At 43.5% G+C, this 21864-nt stretch overlaps 1 protein-coding gene across 1 annotated transcript in view; it reads left to right on the top strand.

The window, feature by feature from the left end:
* The window catches only part of LOC117893896 (glypican-6), a 42399-nt gene extending 21757 nt beyond the window's left edge, over positions 1-20642 (top strand). Inside the window, exons 2-8 of the mRNA XM_034800673.1 lie at positions 14206-14370; positions 14876-15110; positions 16897-17053; positions 17119-17385; positions 18620-19188; positions 19255-19424; positions 19492-20642. Of these exons, the coding sequence (XP_034656564.1) occupies positions 14206-14370; positions 14876-15110; positions 16897-17053; positions 17119-17385; positions 18620-19188; positions 19255-19424; positions 19492-19931 (2003 nt within the window). The 3' untranslated portion in view covers positions 19932-20642. The remainder of the gene's footprint in view (positions 1-14205; positions 14371-14875; positions 15111-16896; positions 17054-17118; positions 17386-18619; positions 19189-19254; positions 19425-19491) is intronic.
* The last annotated feature ends 1222 nt before the right edge of the window (positions 20643-21864 follow it).

Below are 21864 nucleotides of genomic sequence, written 5' to 3'. Positions count from 1 at the left end.
TGTTTCATTTCAATTTAAACAAATGTCTTGGGACTCCCAACCATTTTTGCCATTTTTCTTAATTTGTGGTTTGCCAGGAAAGGTTTCTCGTTAATTTTTGAGTTACTGGAATGCGTTGAATCCCCATAACATTTGATGAATGGATATATGATGGGAAAACTGATTGGGTTCACGACATATTGATGGAAATACTTGGAGAATCACAAAAAATATGGACTTGCTGGGCACCTGAAACTCTGTAGACACCAAAAAATACCAAATTTGTTGAGCTGTCACCACGAGTCGCGATCTATCAGAGCCCCATTCACAAGAGTAGATCTCCCCACTCACGAACCCTGGACGAGGGAGGAACGGTCATAAATCGTGTTAAGAGGCGAGCCCGCCCACCAGTGGATCTGTGGACTGGTGGACTTGTGGCCCGGAGAAGAGTTTCTGCCACAATTTATTTAGTTTAGTGCACATGTCATTAAAGATAATTTATAAGTGGTGGCGGACAGCCAGACAGACGTGAAGCAGGGAATATATGTACATACATACGCACAAACATGTATGTATTTACAGTCGTATGCAATGCTGTGGAGAGTGCCTTACCACAGGAGGGGGATAGAGAGAGAGAGACGGAGACGCGTGGGCGATGTCTAAATATACAAGTAATTGGGGTGGAGTTGGGGCAAACAGAAAGAGACCACTTTGTGGGTTCTTCTGTTGCATCTCTATAGAATGTGGGACTTGAGTGTTTTCTTTATTTGATGGTTTTTCAAGTGACATAAAGCTGCTCGCCTCTGATCTGCGGACATTTAAATTCCGTTCTGGCCAATAAGTATTATGTTGCTGTGGTCTTTCCCTGCCAGTTGTTGCCTATGCTAATATTTTCGGGGGCCAAAATTAAATGGCCATAAACTGTCAAATAAAAGCCTGGTTATTGGCCGTTGGAATCTCATTAAAAAGGCCTCTGGCTAAAAACAAAGCAAACAGCAATTTGTTTGATTAATAATCGTATTCATCAGAGCAAAGGTCCGAATAAGAGCCAAGCCCACAAATTATGTTGTCACATGCGAAACAGACAGAGAGGCTCCTACCTTACTGCCATTTCACTCACGCGTCTCTAACAGGATTATTTGGCATGCCACATTAGCATTTTCATGCCATGCCATCTACCATCTACCATCCTTCTGCTTCTGCTTCTCCTTCCTACCTGCTCGGACATGGACATGGCCTAATTTGCTGTCTCCCGTTTCTTCTCTTTCACCGCGTGAGTTCAAAGGTTGATTTTCTTTCCACGGAAAGTCTTTTTGTTGTTGTCTATTTATGGATATTTATGCCCTATTATGTCCACATGGCCTATAGTGAACCCCTACCGCTCTTTCTACCTACATATGTACATATATTATGTATCTGTATATGGAACTGCATTTGTTTCTGTATCTCCCTGTGATGCGTGGAACTGCCATCGATTACTGATTTAATTAATTATCAACGCTCTGTGTGTGTCTTTCTGCCTCTCTGTCTCTATGCCTGATGTTTGCTGTTGCTATAATAAATACCACGAACATTTAATTTGAGATTTTCTTGTATTGAATATGACTAGATTGTTGCCATGCCCCCCACACGGCTCTCTCAAATGTATTCTCAAGAGTAAATCAATTAAAAATATATAGATAAATTTAAGAAGAAATTCAGGCGCACACCTGTTGCATATTTTTGGTGCCTTTAAATGTATCCTTCAGTTTGCATATTTCTTCATTTCCAGAAGAGTAGTCGATTATCTCTGCATCTATGCACTCTTAAGATGCACTATCTTTTACTCAACCGCAAGCCAGAAAGACTTTTACCATTGCTCGCCTCTGGTTTTATACATATATTGATTGCAACTTTTTCCAAGATTCATTTACGCTCGAGAGCGGCAAAGAGTGGTGAGAAGGTGAAACCCGAACAAATCTTTGAAAGTCCCACAAAATTAAATCATTTATGAGCTTTAAAATGTTTGGTCAATTTATTTTATGCGCCTTCCTTCCGCACCACCGCTTCTGCTTCTGTCGTTGGCCGGCCACTAAATTGTTTTGTGGTTAACAGTTATTTTAGCCAAGAGAAAGAAAGAAGATTCGGTTATTATTATACCCGGTACTCGAAGAGTAAATAGGGTACATATATTGTATTTGAGCGAATAACGGTTGTATGTAACGCACAGAAGGAAACGTTTCCGACCCCATAAAGTATATATATTCTTGATCAGCATCAATAGCCGAGTCTATGTCTGTCTGTCCGTCTGTCCGTCCTGATGAGCGCCTAGTACTCAGAGACTATAAGAGCTAGAGCCACCAAATTTTGCATCCAGACTTCTGTATGCTCACACTGTTACAAGTGTATTTTGAAAAGAGCCACGCCCCCTTCCGCCTCCGCAAAAGGGCGAAAACCTCCAAAATCTACAATTTTGAAGATAGCAGAAAACGATACGATCATTATTATAGCCACAATGAAGAAATTAATTTGCAGAGGCCAAACCCACCCGTCCCGCAGCTTATATTTGTTTTTTACACATTCTCTCATTCACACTCTGCTTCGCGCTGTTTATGGTCTCTGCCCCTGACACGTCTCTGCCTCTGCCGCGACTCTGCAGCGTTTTGGCGTGAGCAGTGTTGTTGATGTAGATGCCAGATGAAGAAAAAATGAAACAAATTTGACAAATAACCGCTAAAGTGCAGATGTAGTACTGAGTGCCTGATATAAAAGTTGTGACGCGTAAGAAGCGTCTCACACGTCCCTTCTCGTTTTTTTTTGTCCGACTTCGAGTACCTTTGGCTCCCTGCGGTAGTCGTAGAAGATGAAATCGCAGCTCAGCATTAATGGCACTTGTGGTTGAATGTTTTGCGGTCTGCGAAATGGATGAGAGCAGCTTAGGGTGGTGGGAGGAGGCGGGGGGGGGGGATGATGTATGGTGTGGTGCGGGGTTTGGTTGATTGCTTATGAGTCGGTCTTAAATGCTCTTTTATGGCTTGAGCTAAGTTTTCATATTGATTCGATGACTCGTCTCACTGTTCACATTTTTAATTGGAACAGTTTGGTTCGAGTTTGACAGCAACACGTAGTAGCCAATGCATTCAGCATTTGTCGATTCGCAAAAAAAAAAAAAAAAAAAACGAGGCGGGACGTGTGAGCTTCGTACGCGTCGCAACATTTATACCCGGTACTCAGTCAGGATATCTGTACCTCAGTGGTGTTTTTCGAATTTTACATTTTACATTTTTTCTACATATGTCATCTACATCTGCATCACTTCTCCCGCTAACACGCCCTGGTTTGCTCGCCACCCTCCCACAGTGACGCACACTGAAAGCAAAGATGCTGGACATGATGAAATAAAGCCACTGGAAATAAATGTCTTCATTCTGGATATAATATTGATCCAATCTGTTCCCATTTCAGTGATATAATAGATATGGTCATTCCCCACGTAATGGCGTTTTTAGATTCCTCATATCTTCAAAATTGTGTTTACATCAGATGTTCGACTTTTGTGTGGGCGGAAGGGGGCAGGGCGAAATTTTGAAATACACTGGTATCAGTGTGAGCAGTCTGGAGGAAACATTGGGTGGCTCTAGCTTTTATAGTCTCTGAGATCCAGGCGCTCAACAAGACGGACAGACGGACGAACGAACTTACGGACAGACGGACGGACAGACAGACATGGCAATATCGACTTGGGTATTGATGCTAAAATATTCATTTGTATATACTCTATGGGATCGGAAACGTTTCCTTCTCTGCGTTACCTACATCACCTTTTCCCCACAAATACAATACACCCTATTTACTCTTCGTGTACCGGGTAGAAAAATACAAAACCAAGTAGGACAACACTCGACCACATAAACGTGCTTTGAATACTCATTTCTACGTCCACAGTACCAGACATTGGTTGCATTCAGTAAATCTCTGCCTCTGTCTCTATCTCCTATCCGCTCACTTTGTATCTGTCGTTGTGTTTTTATCTAGTGTCCAAAATCGAATCTTAAATCCAGTCAACACATCAGCCCGGCCATCAACTGTGACTGAATTGGGTACTACAGCACTTCTGAGCAGAGCAGCACTTCCCCCTCACCCTCTCTCCATCTTTTAATTCAATTTATTTGATGGTGTGAAAATCAAATGGAAAATGGAAATTAGAAATGTTGAGCGAAATCGTAGAAAAAGTTCCTTTTATGTTTGAGAATTGTATTCTAGTTTTACGATTTTACCAAAAGAAAATTCCAATTGCCTTAGGGACATTCTGGAGAGTCTCCACTATTATTATTCATATTTTCATTCCCAAACAAATCAAATGGCTCCTAATGGGATCCAATCTCTAAATTTATACCATTGCATAAACCGATTAATCGGGATCTCCTAACTCATCTGAGAGCCCGTGACAAATCAACGGATGACAAACAACTATAAATAAATGGCAAATAGATAACAGAGCAACGAAAATATAATGATTGTCAATTGTAGAGGTAAGCAGAGGCCGAATTGTTGAACACGTTTCAGATGAAGATGTGAATATGGTGAGATATGAGATATGAGATATGAGATATGGTGAGGTGGGTTGGCTTTGAAATCGAATCGATGGCGAATCGAACGCCTTTCTCAGCTATTTCTGGCTGATTTTGTTTGTTTTGACCCACCGCCTTCCCTCCTGTGTTAGGCTGTGGCCCCGTCTGCGGTTCATTCAAGCGATATTAATTAAACAATAAAATTTGATTAACGAGAAGGGACGTGTGAGACGCTTCTTACGCGTCACAACTTTTATACCCGGCACTCAGTACTACATCTGCACTTTAGCGGTTATTTGTCCAATTTTACATTTTTTCTTCATCTGTCATCTACATCAACAACACTACTCACGCCAACACGCTCCTTTAGCTCGCCACCCTCCCCTATAGACACACACTGCAGAGTCAGCGGCAGAGGAAGCGGCAGAGGCAGCGGCAGAGGCAGAGGCAGTGACGTGTCAGGGGCCAGGCCATAAACAGCGCGAAGCAGATTGTGAATGCTGCGGGACGGGGTGGGTTTGGCTACTGCAAATTAATTTCTTCATTGTGGCTATAATAATGATCCAATCGTATCCCAATTTGGTGATCTGATAGATATGGTCATTCCCTACGGAATCTTCAAAATTGTAGATTTGGGAGGTTTTCGCCCTTTTGCGGAGGCGGAAGGGGGCGTGGCTCATTTTTTGAAATACACTTGTAACAGTGTGAGCATACAGAAGTCTGGATGCAAAATTTTGTGGCTCTAGCTCTTATAGTCTCTGAGTACTAGGCGCTCATCAGGACGGACAGACGGACAGACGGACAGACGGACAGACGGACAGACAGACAGACAGACAGAGACTCGGCTATTGATGCTGATCAAGAATATATATACTTTATGGGGTCGGAAACGTTTCCTTCTGTGCGTTACATACAACCGTTATGTGCACAAATACAATATACCCTATTTACTCTTCGAGTACCGGGTATAATGACATTGTTGGGGAGCCAAGAAACTCTCTGCTAAACCTGTTCACAGCTTACGCATATTTTTCTTTGCTGTTTTAGTTGTAGGGTTAAGGAGAGTGGTGGAGAGGAGAGAAAAACGACCCCCAAAAATTGGACATTGGTCCGTATGAGCACATTGCTCATTGCACAGAGCCCGATAATGTCTCGCACAGTTTGCTTCATTTGCCGTCAGTAATTAGAGCATCGTAAATTAAGTGTAAATTTCGGTCCCAATTTGTCTTAAGTTTTTCTTTCTACTCAGTTAAAAATAATCGCACTATGTAAACATTAAGCCTGTTTTTCCATTAGCAGGTTCAGCATATTCGCGGATGTTACGTACTTACAACATTCACGCCGAACAGGCTATTTTCCATTCAGTGGACAAAGTTTCTAGTTCTATTGTGCTCTAACTTTTTAAATTTCCCAACAAATGTGTCTACTCGTGTTGAGAAAGCTTTCAAAAATTATTGGCTTAGTTTAACAAAAAAAAATTTTATAATCATTATTTTGCAATTCTCTGACGTCGAACAGTACGCTCGTACGCATTGCAACCTGCAGAACTATCAAAATAAGACGCATTTTCAAAATTATTTTACCATTATGATATATGTACATATGTACCTCTTGACGACTTCTAATTATATTTATATATTTATATTTATTTATATCTGTATTTATGCGAGTTTCTGATAAATGTAATTTGGAAAACGTTAAATAATTTTAGTTATACAGAAAAATAGTTCGTACTTTATTTAAAAACGAGAAGGGACGTATCCGAATTCGTATCCGAATTTGGTGATCAGATAGATATGGTCATTCCCTACGGAATGGCGTTTTTAGTTTTCTGTAATCTTCAAAATTGTAGATTTGGGCGGTTTTCGCCCTTTTGCGGGGGAGGAAGGGGGCGAGGCTCATTTTTGAAATACACTGGTTTCAGTGTGAGCATACAGCAGTCTGGTGCCAAAATTTGGTGGCTCTAGCTTTTATAGTCTCTGAGCTCTTATAGTCCCTGAGAACTAGCCGACAAACAAGACGGATAGACGGACGGACGGACAGACAGACATTTGTATATAGACTCGGCTATTGGTGCCGATCAAGAATATATATACTTTATGGAGTCGGAAACGTAACAGTAAGTCTTGCTTTCCTGCTGTGTTTGGAGAGCAAAACCTGCCAACAAAACTACATTTATCAAGTTGACAAAAGAGTCAGCTTAGTTGTAAATATGAGTGTGTACACATTATTTGAATGTTATCGTAAGCTTTTCTCTACTTTCTGCTGTAAAAAAAAATATACAACTCCTTTTAGATAATTTCCTGTGGAAATCTTTCTGTCCTAACATTCCTTTTCACAACATTCGCATGAATAACGAATTGGGCGGTGAAGCCGTTCGCTGGCTGTTAGCATTTAATGTTGCCTCCGGGTGCATGCCACATTTACCATGCTCCTCCTTTGGTCTTCCCCACTATCACCCTCTGACTACGTATAATTATACAAACGTGGGCTAAAATGTTGCATGGGAGCTCTTTTTTCTCTTTCTCGTCTCCCTGTCTCTTTCTCTGTTTTTCTCCACGAACCGGGCGGCTCTTTTAGGCGTAATTAAAATTACTCGACTGCAAGCGTTACAGAGGGGAGCGAGGTGGAGTGTAATGGAGAGGGTATGGTATGGATGCAGTAAATGCATTTGCTGCAAACACGTTCCAAGCAATTTTCAAAAAGTCTTCCTGGTCCGAGAGGAGGTTGGAGGTCGTCTCGTCTCAGTCGAAATGCTTTCTGCCTGATGAAGTGGCGACGTCGACACTGACACCGAGCATGTTGCACATGCTTTTTTCACTCATTTGTTCGACTGCCAAGATGTCTGCGGCAAGTTTTAGAATCCCTACACCAATTACTCTCCTCCCTTGCCCTGACAATTTCGAAATGCGCAAAATTTGCGAAAATGTTTCAAACATAAATAAAATAGTGGGAAGGGAGCAGAGCTGAGCGGTGAACCCGACGAAACGAGAAGGGACGTGTGAGACGCTTCTTACGCGTCACGACTTTTATACCCGGTACTCAGTACGACAAATGTACCTTAGTGGGTATATTGTATTTGTGCACAAAGAGAATGTATGTAACGCACAGAAGGAAACGTCTCCGTCCCCATAAAGTATATATATTCTTGATCAGCATCAATAGCCGAGTCGATTGAGCCATGTCTGTCTGTCCGTCCGTCCGTTTGTCCGTCTTGTTTGTCGGCTAGTTCTCAGAGACTATAAGAGGTAGAGCCACCAAATTTTGTATGCTCACACTGAAACCAGTGTATTTCAAAAATGAGCCCCGCCCCCTTCCGCCCATGCAAAAGGGCGAAAACCTCCCAAATCTACAATTTGAAGATAACAGAAAACTAAAAACGCCATTCCGTAGGGAATGACCATATCTATCAGATCACCAAATTGGGATCCGATTGGATCATTATTATAGCCACAATGAAGAAATTAATTTGCAGTGGCCAAACCCACCCCGTCCCGTAGCTTATATTTGTTGTTTACACATTCTATCATTCACATTTTGCTTCGCTCTGTTTATGGCCTCTGCCCATGACACGTTTTTGCCCCTGCCTCTGCCGCGACTCTGCCCTGACTCTGCAGTTAGTGTTTCTAGGGGAGGGTGGCGAGCTAAAGGAGCGTGTTGGCGTGAGTAGTGTTGTTGATGTAGATGACAGATGAAGAAAAAATGTAAAATTTGACAAATAACCGCTAAGGTGCAGATGTAGTATTGAGTGCCGGGTATAAAAGTTGTGACGCGTAAGAAGCGTCTCACACGTCCCTTCTCTTTTTTTCAAATTTTGGATTCACATTTTTTCCTTTTGTGGAGGCGGAATTTTTTAATTTTTTAAATACATTTGTATTAGTGTGAGCATACAGCAGTCTGCAGGCAACATTTAGTGGCTCTAACTCTTATAGACTCCTAGAACTAGCCGACAAACAAGACGGACAGACGGACAGACGGACGGACGGACAGACAGGCATGGCTCAATCGACTCGGCTATTGATGCTGATCAAAAATATACATATGTATACATACATATGTACATATGCTTTGTAGTGTCGGAAACGTTTCCTTCTGTGCGTTACATTTGTATGTACATCCACTTTTGTGCACAAATACAATATACCCCATTTACTCTTCGAGTACCGGGGATAAAAAACATTTTCCTTTCCATTGACATTAATAATTGTGTGCCAATATTGGCCATATTGGCTGAATGCGAAACATCTGTTAATGGAAAAATGGAGAAATTTAAGGATAGGAATATCAAAATAACTAGAACCATGCCAGAATGAATGACCCTAGAGAGCTATCTGTAATCATTTGTACTACTCTCTCTGAATATGTAAATAAATCCCTTTCAACACGCTCTTATTTCAACAATTCTTTTACAACTTAAAGATACAGTAAATAAATATCCAAACTTTTCGTATCTCCGATTTCTTTACAAGATAGCCATCGCTGAGAGGCCGCAAACATTTGTGATTCGAGCGTGCAACTACATACATATGTACATATGTATGTATGTACATAGTTCGAATAACATAAACAACTAAACCTCTGACCGAAAAGGTTGAAACTTCAGGTCACCCCGGGGTCAGAAGGGTGGTCCGAGTTCCAGTCCCAGTTCCCGTTCGATGAAAATCTGTAAAATTAATTAAGTGCGAGGCAATGTTTAGGAATGGAACGGAATACTGGTGTGCGAGAGGTAGTAATCGTAATATCAATCGCAGTGGTCCAATATTTGTTCAAATTTCTGTTCTGCCTGTTGTATTTGTTTCATTCCACTTCCAGTGCGGGTTCGCGGCGGGTGGTGGTGCCAATTGAGTCATATGTTGAAACTGTATTTCACGTACGGTCCGGCGTCTTTCGACAACCGACCACCATCCAGCGTCCGTGGCGGCCAGTGGAGTGGTGGCCTGAACAACTGCAGTGAAGTTTGAGGGGTAGACAGAGCTCGTTTCACCATTTGTTTGTTTCTATTCGAAGAGGTCTCGCGTTTTCCTCGCCAGTGCATTACGCAGTGGGGGGAAATAACCATTAAATAAAATCCAGAAAAAGAAAAAGGTGAACAAATTTTGAAAACAATTGAGATTTAATTGCATTTTCTGACCTGAAAAGTAAGCAAGGGCCGGAGCTCTTGCTCCAACCTAGAAAATGGTTGGAAGAACATGCTGTGTTGACCTAATAAATAACACCCCTCTCTCCGCTAGTTGCTCATTAAACCGCTCCACGTCAATGGCAGATGTTGCTGCTGGAATTTGAATAATGCCAAACGGCTAAAGCAAAGTGCTCGTAGGAAAAATAATTTTCAATCTTCGTGCGAATTAAAAACAGCCATCTCAGTGAGTGTTCAGTGGGTGCTGGCTCCCACCCTCTCTGCTTGCTTTCGCTTCCTGGGCGCCTAATTAAAACTCATTACCATAAGCATACAACTTGAGCAAGCAAATTCCACCATGCCAAACCATATCAAAAGCAGAGTGCAGGAGGCAAGAAATATTAGAATTAGACGGTGATAAATGGCAGGCGGAAAATTTAAATCAATTTGCAAATGAAGCAGAGAGAGATGGGGATAGAGAGAGAGAGACAGGGACAGTGTGTGGTCAGGACTGGACAGGAGCTATGGGGTCGTTTAACCTTTTCTTTGAATAATGCAATTTCCTTGCCAGACGGCGGCATTTTCTGGATTTTATACCCCGTACGGGACGAACAGGGGATATTCCTGCCGGTATATCTCAGGATTAGCAACAGCTATACCAATCAGTTCATAGATATTATATTAATTGGGAATTTAAAAAGAATGCCATTATATGTATGTATGTACATATGTATGTATGATTAATATTATTGAATTTGATGACCTTGTGCAAATGGTGATAAAACAGGGCAGAGGGTACTATGTAATTCTGCATTGTTTCTGTTTCTTTCTGGCTTCAGTCACCCCTGTAGCATAGTAAAAGTGAAAGCCACATGCGTGCAACGACCCCTTTTTCATATGTATGCTCCGCTTCATCCCCCCTCTCTCTCTCTCTCTCGCGCGTTCTCTGCTCCTTTTGGCACCAGCTCTCTTTTCGCTTGACACTCTCCCCATATATTCCATCGCATCCATCCCACTCTCTCTCGCTCAGTTTTGTCTGCCTATTTATTTCCGTTTTGCACTGTTTGCTGTTGTTCTTTTACCCGTCGAAAACTTTTCGACCACGTGCTCAACAGTTTTGCCATCGTCCTGCTGTTGACTTCTGTGCGCCTGTTACAGTGCCGGCTCGCATTTGTGTGCCAGGCCAAAAAGGACGAAGCGATGAGTGAGATTTTCTCTCACTTCCACCCCCACTCTCCCTATGCTTGCATCATGCCCTCTCTATCTCCCACTCTCCCTGTTGTATAGTGGCCATTGAAACTCAACTCAAAAGTTAAGTTTGCCGTTCGTTTGTATGGGTTGGGGCTTTTCAGGATTTTGGAGAACAGAACCTCAGGGTTTGAGAGGAAGGGAATGGAAGCGAAGGAAGCTTGAGTTTTAGTTTTTGGCGCCTGCTTTTGTCTCGCTGCAATTGTTGTTTGTTGCTGTTTCCCCACTTGGCGGTACGGGTTCAGGGGCTTTTCTCTAGCGCCAACTCTTTGAAATGTTTGTTGTTGTGCGCCTCTTTATCCCCAATTGGGTCGTGGGTTTGTGGTTAGGTATGAACTGCATGAATAGGCAAGCTGAAAAATATAAGTGGGACATATCCGGACGGAGTGGTGCAGGGGAAATACATACATATATTCGGGATCCATCCAGAATGCGTCAACAGGAAAGTCAATCAGTGCTAAGGAATAAGTTATATTATCGATATTCTGAAAACCACCTTGAATACGCCTACAGCCCTAAGTGTAATGTAATCGTACTTAAGAAACCCAGCCTAATACCATCATGGAGCAACGTTTTAGCCGCTTTCACTTAGTGGGGGTAAGTTTCGGGGTAGCTGGGAACTTCCCAGTTAGGGCAGCTTTTCGCATTCTCTAAGAGCTCTTCTTCTGCATCTGAGATATACCGAAAGTTAACCTTAGCGTGCCGCATCCGGAGAACGTCTACCGCCCATGGCAAGCCTTCCTTCTGGCGGCTCTCCCTTTTCAGGACTGGATATTGACTGCGATACGTCTGCCAAACTTTCGCACCCTTTAAAGGGCCCTAAGGCCCCGTCTCGACTCGTCTGTTTACGGACGCCGCTGGGGCAGTTGCTTCCTTGGTTTGCTGATCGTTACAGTACATCATTTGAAATGAAATTTCACTGCCACTTCCATTTCCAAGGGCTGCCGTTGCCGTTGCCCTGGTTAGAGTTTTCCCGTTTCCGTTGCCATTACCACCCACAGCCTGGAAACTACGGGTAAGTGGGTTGCGCGAGGGAAATGGAAAACATGTGACCATCTCCCATCCCCTCTATTTCTCTCTCCAGTCGCTCGTGTTGGGGAGGGTGGATATTGCTGGGTGGGTTTTGGTTACTTTTTTGCTTGTGCCAGACAAAGCGTAAGTTTTCTATTAGACAACGGGCAGGGTGATTTTTACAGCGTCAGCTAGAATGAAAATAAAAAGGGAAACTGACATATCTGTAAGTTCAGGTCATTTATTATGCTCATGACACCTTTCAGGCATCCCACAATTTCGGCATCCAGCCACCCCCTTCCTCACCCACATTTCCCTAGCCATTGCAGCCTCATGGCAACATTTGTCATCCCTCGTCCCGCCTCCCGTTTTGCTGCTTCCATTGTTGTCTGCTGGGCGAAATTTTGCATCAATTCATAAAACTGGCTGGCTGGCAACAGTGGCGTGTTGGCCATGGCTTATCGATTGCAGCTGGGGATGGTTGAGCTGAGGTATATTCCGATGCTGTGCGGTTGGGTCTATGGCGATGTGTGGCACCATTTGAATGGACTTACCACAGGAGATTAAAGAGGATCAGCTAGGGCACAAAGCCTTACCTTGACTAGGGACTAATTGAAAATTTAATTTCTGATATAAAAAATTATTTTGGAATCATCAGAGAATAAAAAGACAAGGCTCGGATATGATAATTTTTTAAGTCTGAATTCTTATTGGAGCAACAAAGATTAGTTTTATTTCATTTGTATATCTCTGCTCTCTAACTATTTCTTATTCATTTAAATTATGCTCCCACATGTCTGGCAATTACGTTTCGCCATCATCTCTCGAGCATTTCTATCCTACCACAGATTAAATTACCCCAAAGAAATTAAATCCCAAGGACCCCAGCCACACAAACTGTATGGACCGCAAACTGTGAGCCAATTTAGATAAGCCCAAGGATATATAAAGAGCTCATCAGCACCAACCGCACCAGGGCAGGGTGTTGACTGTTTGCTGTCTGGGCGCCACACTCCATTCATATCTTGTGCAACATAACAATTAGTAAAGACCATAAAACGAGGCAGTCAGTCGAGTAGAGCAAACGGGTAGGATGTGGGGAAAATTATAGAGCCGAAATCGAGTTGAAGTTGAAGTTGTTTACATTCCTGTCGAAAAAGCAGAGAAAAAGTGCACTAAAGTATCTAAATTTGTGAGAGAAATACAGAACAGAATGGGGGCCACAAGCACAATCTATACACTATACGATGTGTGTATGTAAACTCCCGCAGATACTCGCACATGCTGTGCCCTGCAGATGATGCATTGAACCTGGAAGCGGGCACTGGAAATTCATGACTACAGTTTAGAGTAAATACAAAATTCAAATTGTGAACCGAGGAATACCAACTTCCAACTTGTTGCCTTCAATTATCGTGCAGCTTTCGGACTCCCCTGCCCTTCCCCCCCGCTGGAGAATCATCTAAATAAACAAAGAACCGAACGAGCAGAAGCTATAAAAAAACCCAGCCCCAGACGATAGTTGGGGGAAACACATATGTATGTACATATGTATGTATATATGTACATAAATGGTCTCGAAAATGAATAGATCCCGGCATGGAACTAATGCATGTTTTCGTATAAATTTCTTTCCACAAAAATGTGTTAAATGTTTGCGTAAATAAAACAATCAGAGAACAGGAATTTTCAAACAACATCTCCTACCGCCAGAGCCGCGCCCGTATTCTCCCGAGTCTTAGCTCTTTCCTCTTTCTTGGGTTCAGGTTCTGCTTCGGGTTGGGGTTCGTGTTACTAGCATTCGCTGGTAGCAATGCTTCGTTTGTTTTTTCCGCTTTTCCTGGGAAACGCTGTTAGCCGGTCAGGCTTTGGTTTTCGGTATTTGGTATTTGGTTACCAAGTCAAGTGGCAGGTTACCCTACCACTGAACCTCAGACAACCCAAGCGTTCCAGGAATGTTGATGTACCTTCATTCGTGGTTGCAACCGATAGAACTGCAGCTGAAGCCAACTCGAATACGTATCGTCTCGGCTCGGGTTCGACCTAACGCTCATGCAAGCAAAGTGCAGGTGTGTGGGGAAAACCGTATTACAGATTGTACGGAGAAAACAGAAGCCAACGATGTGTGAAGAATGCGTACATATAAGGTGAGATCTCTGTAAAATATGTTTCAATTTTCTTTACTCTGGAACTTGTGAGAATATTATATCCTTTGTAGATCCACTATAGTGGATCGTTTTTGAGACTTTATTCTGCTTGATTCACTGTCTAATTGAATTCGATCCCTTATCTTCCTGTTAGAACGCGTCCTACGCTACTGTGAATCCCCGTCAGTGGGCACCTGCTGCACCTACAACATGGAGACCCGCATGGCGATGCAGTCGCGCCAACAGCTCGAGGGCCACACTAAGGAGCAAATCACGCGAATGTCGGGTATCCTGGGCAGCAAGGCCGTCAAGTTCAATGGTAAGTAATCGGGGGCTACTCCCGTTTCGCTCAACAAGCCACTTGAATCTGACACAGTCCCCGATCGCTGGAACGCATTGATGAGGGATAACAAGAAGGAGCCACCGATTCGAGATTCGTGATTCGCGTTTGCGGGTGTCAAGTGGTGCCAAGTGTCAAGTGGTGCATGGTGATATTTAGAAAATCGGGCTGGCCTCGAGTTACACACAATGTCAAGTGGCAGACGACAATGCGGATGTTGTTCGGATCTCAATCTCAACGGATGCAGCATGCAACTTGGTTGGGGAAGAGGCCAGAAATAAATATAAAATCGAATTCGAAACATTTAGTTGGGCGGATGTGCGTTATTTTCCCCAACTCAAAATGTTCTTGCGGTCTGTGGTCTGAGCATTTTTCTTTAATTTGAGTTTCCTCTCTCTCTCTCTCTCTCTCTCTCTCTCTCTCTCTCTCTCTCTCTCTCTCTTCTGTCTCTCTCTCTCTCACTGTCTGTCTCTTTGTGTTGCAGATATTTTCAGCGAACTGCTGGTGGAATCAAAGGCCCAGTTCCACACGATGTTCATGCGTACCTATGGAGTGATCTACCAGCAAAATTCGTACGTCTTCTCGGATCTTTTCAAGGAGCTGGAGAATTACTTTGCCCGCGGTCGAGTCGATCTGATGGATGTCATGGACAAGTTCTTCAACACGCTCTACCAGAAGATGTTCACCGTGCTGAATACCCAGTACGCCTTTGACGAGAAGTGAGTTGCCATCCATCCAACCATCTCTCCTTAGTGGGGGTAATCGAAACCAACATTTTGAGACAAAGACAAACGTGTGAAACCGCAGTGTCTCGGGCTGTCAACCGGCGACGACGACGACGACGACGGAACTTTGACATTGCCTCCTGCCTGGTGTGCAATTTCAGTTGACGATTCAATATACTTTTGCACCCTACGCTTAAAGGTTAGAGGAAACGAGTCCAAAACGAATGGGGGATATACTGAATGCGAATGAGTATTGTCATTACCTACATACATACATGATACATACTCATGCGTCCTACACGCATCAAAGATCTCCTCTACCTACAGTACATCCCACTAGGAGGCGTAAAGATAGATAGATAGTCTGCCCAAACCCACTACTCAACCCAATCATCGCGGCGCATCCCACACCCCCCGATTCCAATACCCAGACATACCCAGAGCCCCATCCCCATTCCAAATGTTACCGCACTTTATGCCAGTTCCTGTTCCAAAGTTGCTCGCATTTCCAGATCCTAAAAAAAAAACAACATTGCGCCCTCTTGGCTCATTGCCCTGGAACGGGTAAGGCTACTCCGGTGACCAACGACTTGGCTTGCAATGTTCCGCGCGCCTGGCCTTACGACTTTTGGTGCTCCCGCCTTCTGCTCCAGCTCCAGCTCCAGTCGCAGGCAAGGCTCGTGTTACCCACGCGATTTAACATGCCGACTCTAATTCCCAGCGACTCTCTGCCTCTCACATTGTTGGCGATTCGCATTTATTGTCATCGTTTTAGTTTGTCGTACTTTGGCACATCGTTCGTTTACTGCCATTGGACGACAACCACAGGAATAGCGATGTCGCGTGATTGCCGGCACTTGCCTGACTGCCAGCAATCCCCGCTCCTCAACGCACTGCGGCTGGGCTGGCTGCCCAGCCCTAGGGCTGCTTCTTGTCATTTTTTTGGTGCTGTGGTTTCTGTTTGCTCTGGTATGTGCGGTTGGTCTATAGATCGCCCTCAGAACGGAGCAAGGGCGCACACCCGAGATCCCGCTGGAGAGGAGGCAAAAACACTTAATTAGGGGGTAACCTCAGCAGTTGGTTGTGGAAATGGAATGTGTGGAAGTGTGGCAGTTGGAAATGGGGAAAGAAGGGGCAGAGTAGACAAGACACACAATGATTTCCATATGACCATGAAAATGAATTGATCGTGAAAAAAGACCTACCCAACATAACGTTGCTGTTTAGGAAATTACTTCCACTCTGCAGGAGCTAGCTTCTTGCTATCAAGAAAACTCTTAGACCTGCCCTACCATTATGGGGGCCCAGCTGCCGCGGCTGCTGCTTGACTGGTGACAGATACCATTGTAAATGCAGCTGGCAGTAATTTCTAAAGTGTTTAGCCTGAGTAAAAGCACGCTGCTGCTTCGTAGTCTCTTCTTGACCATGGTAACAGGGCAGGGACAGCAACAGCATCGGACATCGGCAGTCAGTGCCGAGTGCAGGAGGCAGCCCTACAAGTGCATTGACTGTGTATTGCCTGATGACCGAACGGTAGGACTAGGCCCACAGCACATTCGTATCCGGTCCTAGGTGCACCACTCCATGATGAGGCCAGAACAGCAACAACACATGGCGAGCAACTATTTCACATAAAACTTTGTGTGGTGTGCGTAGAGAGGAATGCGTGGGGTCATGGAGCAGCCGGAGGCGGTGAGCCATGCTATTTACAAGGGCAGATTTCCGCTAACAAGCAATGTAAATATTTTTCCTTTAATTCCTCCTCATTTTTCCTCCGTAGATACATGCGGTGCGTCAGCGAGCATATGAAGGAGCTGAAGCCGTTTGGGGATGTGCCGGACAAGCTTTCCGTTCAGATCAAGAGATCATTTGTGGCTACTCGCACCTACGGACAGGCCCTGGCCACGGCTGCCGATGTGGCCAAAAAAGTGCTCAATGTGAGTATCCTGTATGCTCAGCGAAAGTGTCCATTCAATCTAACCCAATCTCTTTGGTGCCATAGATCCGCCTCAATGCCGACTGCACGGGCGCCCTAACGAAGATGCAACACTGCGGTGCCTGCAAGGGATATACGGAGAAGCCCTGCACCAACTACTGCGTGAACGTGATAAAAGGCTGCCTCCACTACCAGCACGAGTTCGAAGGCGAGTGGGAGAACTTCGCACTGGCCATGGACAAGGTCGCCGAGCGTCTCCTGGGCTCCTTTAACATTGTCATGGTCGTGGAGCCCCTAAACATCAAGATATCCGAGGCCATCATGAACTTCCAGGTTGGTTTTGCTAAATGCATATACACACTAACATACATACATACATCAGAGTTGTCTCGCAATCATTAGCATTTGCATAAGCCAATGAATGGCTATTTGCAACTCGTTTTTGGCAAAAGCAGCAGTCGGTAGGTTTTAAGACTCTTCGGAGTGGGATTTGAAATTATTCTCGCATAAAACGGATAGGTGTATGGGCTGGGCGCGCATCTTAAGCCAGACCCCAACCCAATGGATGAATTGATTCTTGGGGAAACCCGTGGGATCAACCTCGATCAACCTACAACGGTAACTGTTCCTTCTGGCTGCATTTGAAAGTAAAACACAAATGATTCAAGTATGCATGGCATTTAAAGAGAAAGAAGAGGAAATAATTCACAGATGCGAGGCCATAACTTATTGAAATTTGGCTACTGTATTTTAGCCCTCCCTCCAGTCCGTTCGTCCTCTCTACCCAGATGATGTTCTTGTTGTGTGTGCCATTTGAACGATTTATTTGGGCAACACTTGGCTCGCATATGAAATTAATTTATATTTCTTCTTCTGTTTCTACTTTTTTCGCTGCCTTGTGTTCTTTGGGTCTACAATATTATTGTTGTTTTTCGGCATTTTGTGGTAAATGTGTTTACTTTTGGAAGAATTTCACATATGTACATGCATACACACCAACATACATATACCGTACATACAAATATATGTAAAAGGCTGTTTTGACAAAATACAATTTTAATTCCAATCCTATTCGTTTTCTAATGCTGCCTCGACCCCGGCGGTATCCCAATTTGAACTTAGCTAAAGCCGCTTTTGATGATTGCAATCTCGCTCGTCTTACCTTGGCTTCGCTGGCCTTTCTACAGTTATGATTTGTTTAAGTCTAAGAAGAACGGCCAACAACCTCTTCCATTGCGGGCACATACATTTGTACATATGTACAATGTACATATGTACCTAAATCAGCTGTAAAGATAAGTTTGATGGATAAGTTTCGTACACTAGTAAGAGAAAGAGAGGTGAAGTTCGTGACAAATCAGTCGGACAGGCAAAGACTCGCTCGAGTGGCTCTTAATGAGTAGCTGGTGGAAATCAATTCTTATCTGTGGGATGGCCAATAATAGCCATTAAGACTTTATATTCTTTGGATTGTGAATGGAATGGAATTGATTTGAAATGTGTTTGTTTTTTTACCAGTACATTAGGAATTTAATACTGAAATCGAATCTTGATCTTTTTGCCGCAGGACTCTGGCCAAGACATCACCAACCGCGTGTTTCAGGGTTGCGGCAGACCCACCCTAAGGCGAGCCAAGCGTTCCGTTCACCCCAAGCTCCAGCCAGTACAAGAAATCAATGTGAATGGCCCCGCCGAGCCGGATACCCTGGACATAGACGCCACGCTAGATGAGGCGATTGTGCTGAGAGAGCGAAGAGCTGCAGAGCCAGGCTCACAGGAAAGCTCCGTCCCACCACAGTCCCGGGAGCAGGGCGCGGCCAATAATGGAGGAAACAATGGTGGAGATGGAGGAGGCGGTAGCGGCAACAATCGTCGCCAAAAACAGCGACGCAAGCAGCAACAGCAGCAGCGACGCAAGCAGCAGAACAACCGCAACGACAACGACGGAGATGAGAACGAGAATGGAGGCGGTGGACGCGAACCGATTCTGGACAGGATAGTTCGGGACATACGGCAACGGGTGAAGGAATATAAGAAGTTCTGGTCGAATCTGCCGCAGTCCATATGCAGCAATGAGGACATAGCCGCCAGCTCCGATGTGGATGTTCTGTGCTGGAATGGACACACCATCGACAGGTGCGACAACAAAAAAGTGCAGTAAGAGTATAACTAAATCTTTATTCAACTTCATTTCCCCTGTAGATACATGCATTCGATCACTACGGAGCACGGCTCCAACCCGGAGTTCATTGGAAACCCAGCCAACACCCGCCAAACGGCTCAGATGTCCTCGCAGCTGTTCCATCTGAAGAACGCCGTCAGCCACCTGCGCAATGCCTACAACGGTCAGGATGTGGAGTGGAGTGAACAGGGTAGGTCAACTAAAAGCTGTATATGTCCAGTCACATCTACTAACTCCATTCTTTTTCTGTTTTGCAGAAGAGCCGTATCTGGGCAGTGGAGCTGGATCGGGATCGGGCTCAGAGGATGACGAGGACGACGACGAAGGCTCTGGCCTGGGTCCTTTCGAACCAAGCCACAAACCTGATGCTGATCGACCCTCGGTGGATGCCGACAACGATGACGACGAGGATGGCCATCCTCAGATTCCCACACACACATCCCGGCCGAGTGTGGACGACAAAAACCCCTTGGTCCACCCCACGCACTTCGACCATAACGATATTGATGATGATCAGCATGGAGATAACGATGACGAGCTGGAGGAACGCCATGGTGATGGTGATTCCAATGCCGATGGCGATGCCACTCGCTCGTCAAGTGCACCGGAGAAGATGACGCTACGTCGCGCTCTGGTTGTCTACTTGCTGCCTCTTTATATGGCGTGGTTCGGTGGCGTCTGCGCCGATTTGCTGTGATTATTCAATGTGCGACCTCGCACAGCTACCGCCTCCCGCCCCCACACCTCTCAGTCATTCATCCGTGAATAAAAGAAATTAGGAGAACTACACTTTATATACGAACTGCGAGTCCAAAATTTTATAAAAACTTTTGATAAAGCACTCAATATGCAATCAATCGGGATAGGAATATAGTAGGTGTAAGCTTAAGAGGATAGGAATTAAGAGGAGGAGAAAGAATACGAAAGAATACGTAACGATCCCCCATCATATAGTTCAGTAAGGACCCCTGCCTAGGTCTAAGTGCGAAATTTTAATTTCTAAGTGAAAGGAGAGAGTGGAGTATGTGAAAATGAATGAATGCGAGTGCGAGTGGGTGCCTGTTTAATGTGATCGTTTAGCAAAAATTAAATGTAAACTCTGTAGCCCCTAGAGACCTAAGCGGTTAACATACACTTACATTTATAATATGTATTATATCTATATAAATAGGGAACAGCACACACCTCTGTCTCAGAATGAAATCAATTAATCCGAACAATAAAGGCAATAACTAATGACCCCCAACCTGGTTAACCCTGACATATCGTGCGGCCTTAGAAAAAGGTCCGTCCTCTCATTTGTGTCTTTCAGAGACACTTCTGTCAGACAAAAGACTCATTTCAACTAAACACACTTCGTAAGCCTGAATATTTATTCTTATTTCTGAATTCGACTATTATAAAGAAAGAGAAGAGAAAAATACAAAAAGCAACAATGAAAATCCAAGCAGTTTTTATGTAAAATGGAAAGTGTACATTTTTAAATCAAATATGAATTGTTCCAGCAGAGGAAAAGACATTGTAGCCATGATTGGGAAGGACGACTGAGTTCCCTATTATCAAAAAACGCATTCAATCTCAGGATTTGGATTAGTCCACCATTTTTTTATTTGCCGTTATAAGACGCAAAGCAATATTTATATATATTCATATTTATATAATATATTCAAGGTAATTGACACATTTTTTTAAATTGTTCCTATCCGATTGGATCTGGGAAACCCCACGAGTGGTCCAGTCTAAATAGCATTAATCTCTCGTTAGTTTCGCTCAACGGTAATGTAATTAAATTTTAGCAGCAGAACATTGCCCAGGAAGATGATGTTGCTTATATTTTAGACGCCAACCAATGTTTCTGAACGCCATTACAAGCACATACCATCGTTTATAAAGAGGTGGTCAGGACCGCTCTTGAGCGCCTTAGTGAAATACTTGTTATCCTGAACTTGTACTGGTCTTATCCTAATAGACTGCGCCTAATAAACCTTCCATTCTTAGATAATTATCAATTATATTTGTAGAAAAATCGTTTGAGCTTTTTAATTTTACTTGACTTTAAAATCTTAGAAAAAGTCGGGATAGATTAGATTCTTGTCGCTATATATTTTCTTGATCAGGATCAAGGATACCACAATTTTTCGCATAAAATTACATTAAAAATATTTATTCAGTTGTTTTTTTCGACTAAAAACCCACATTTTCTGAATTGAAAGCAAACGGTATTGGATTTTTACAATTGAGTTCTGCTACATCTTAACTACACGTTGAAATCTTTGGTTTTGTACTGTAATGCGCGAAAACAGCTGCACTTAACAGTGCAATAACATAGTTCGGTTCAGCTTTGTTCAGTGGTTCCAGAGAATTCATAAACAAAAACTTGTCAATCGCGGTAAATTCAAACACTGCCCAAAGTACCATCAAAGATAAAACAGACATACTTTTTCTGCAAGATATGGGGCTTAGAAATGGTTTGATGATAATTTTTTTTTACTATCAAAGAAACCGTTACAAAAAAAGGTTTTAAAATTTAAAATTTAAAATACACATGTACATATGTATGTATGTACATATGTACATATGTATGTACACATGTACATATGTACATATGTATGTACACATGTACATATGTA

This window comes from Drosophila subobscura, chromosome J, assembly GCF_008121235.1.
Source record: "Drosophila subobscura isolate 14011-0131.10 chromosome J, UCBerk_Dsub_1.0, whole genome shotgun sequence".
Lineage (NCBI taxonomy): Eukaryota > Metazoa > Arthropoda > Insecta > Diptera > Drosophilidae > Drosophila > Drosophila subobscura.
This window is presented reverse-complemented; position numbering and strand designations above follow the sequence as displayed.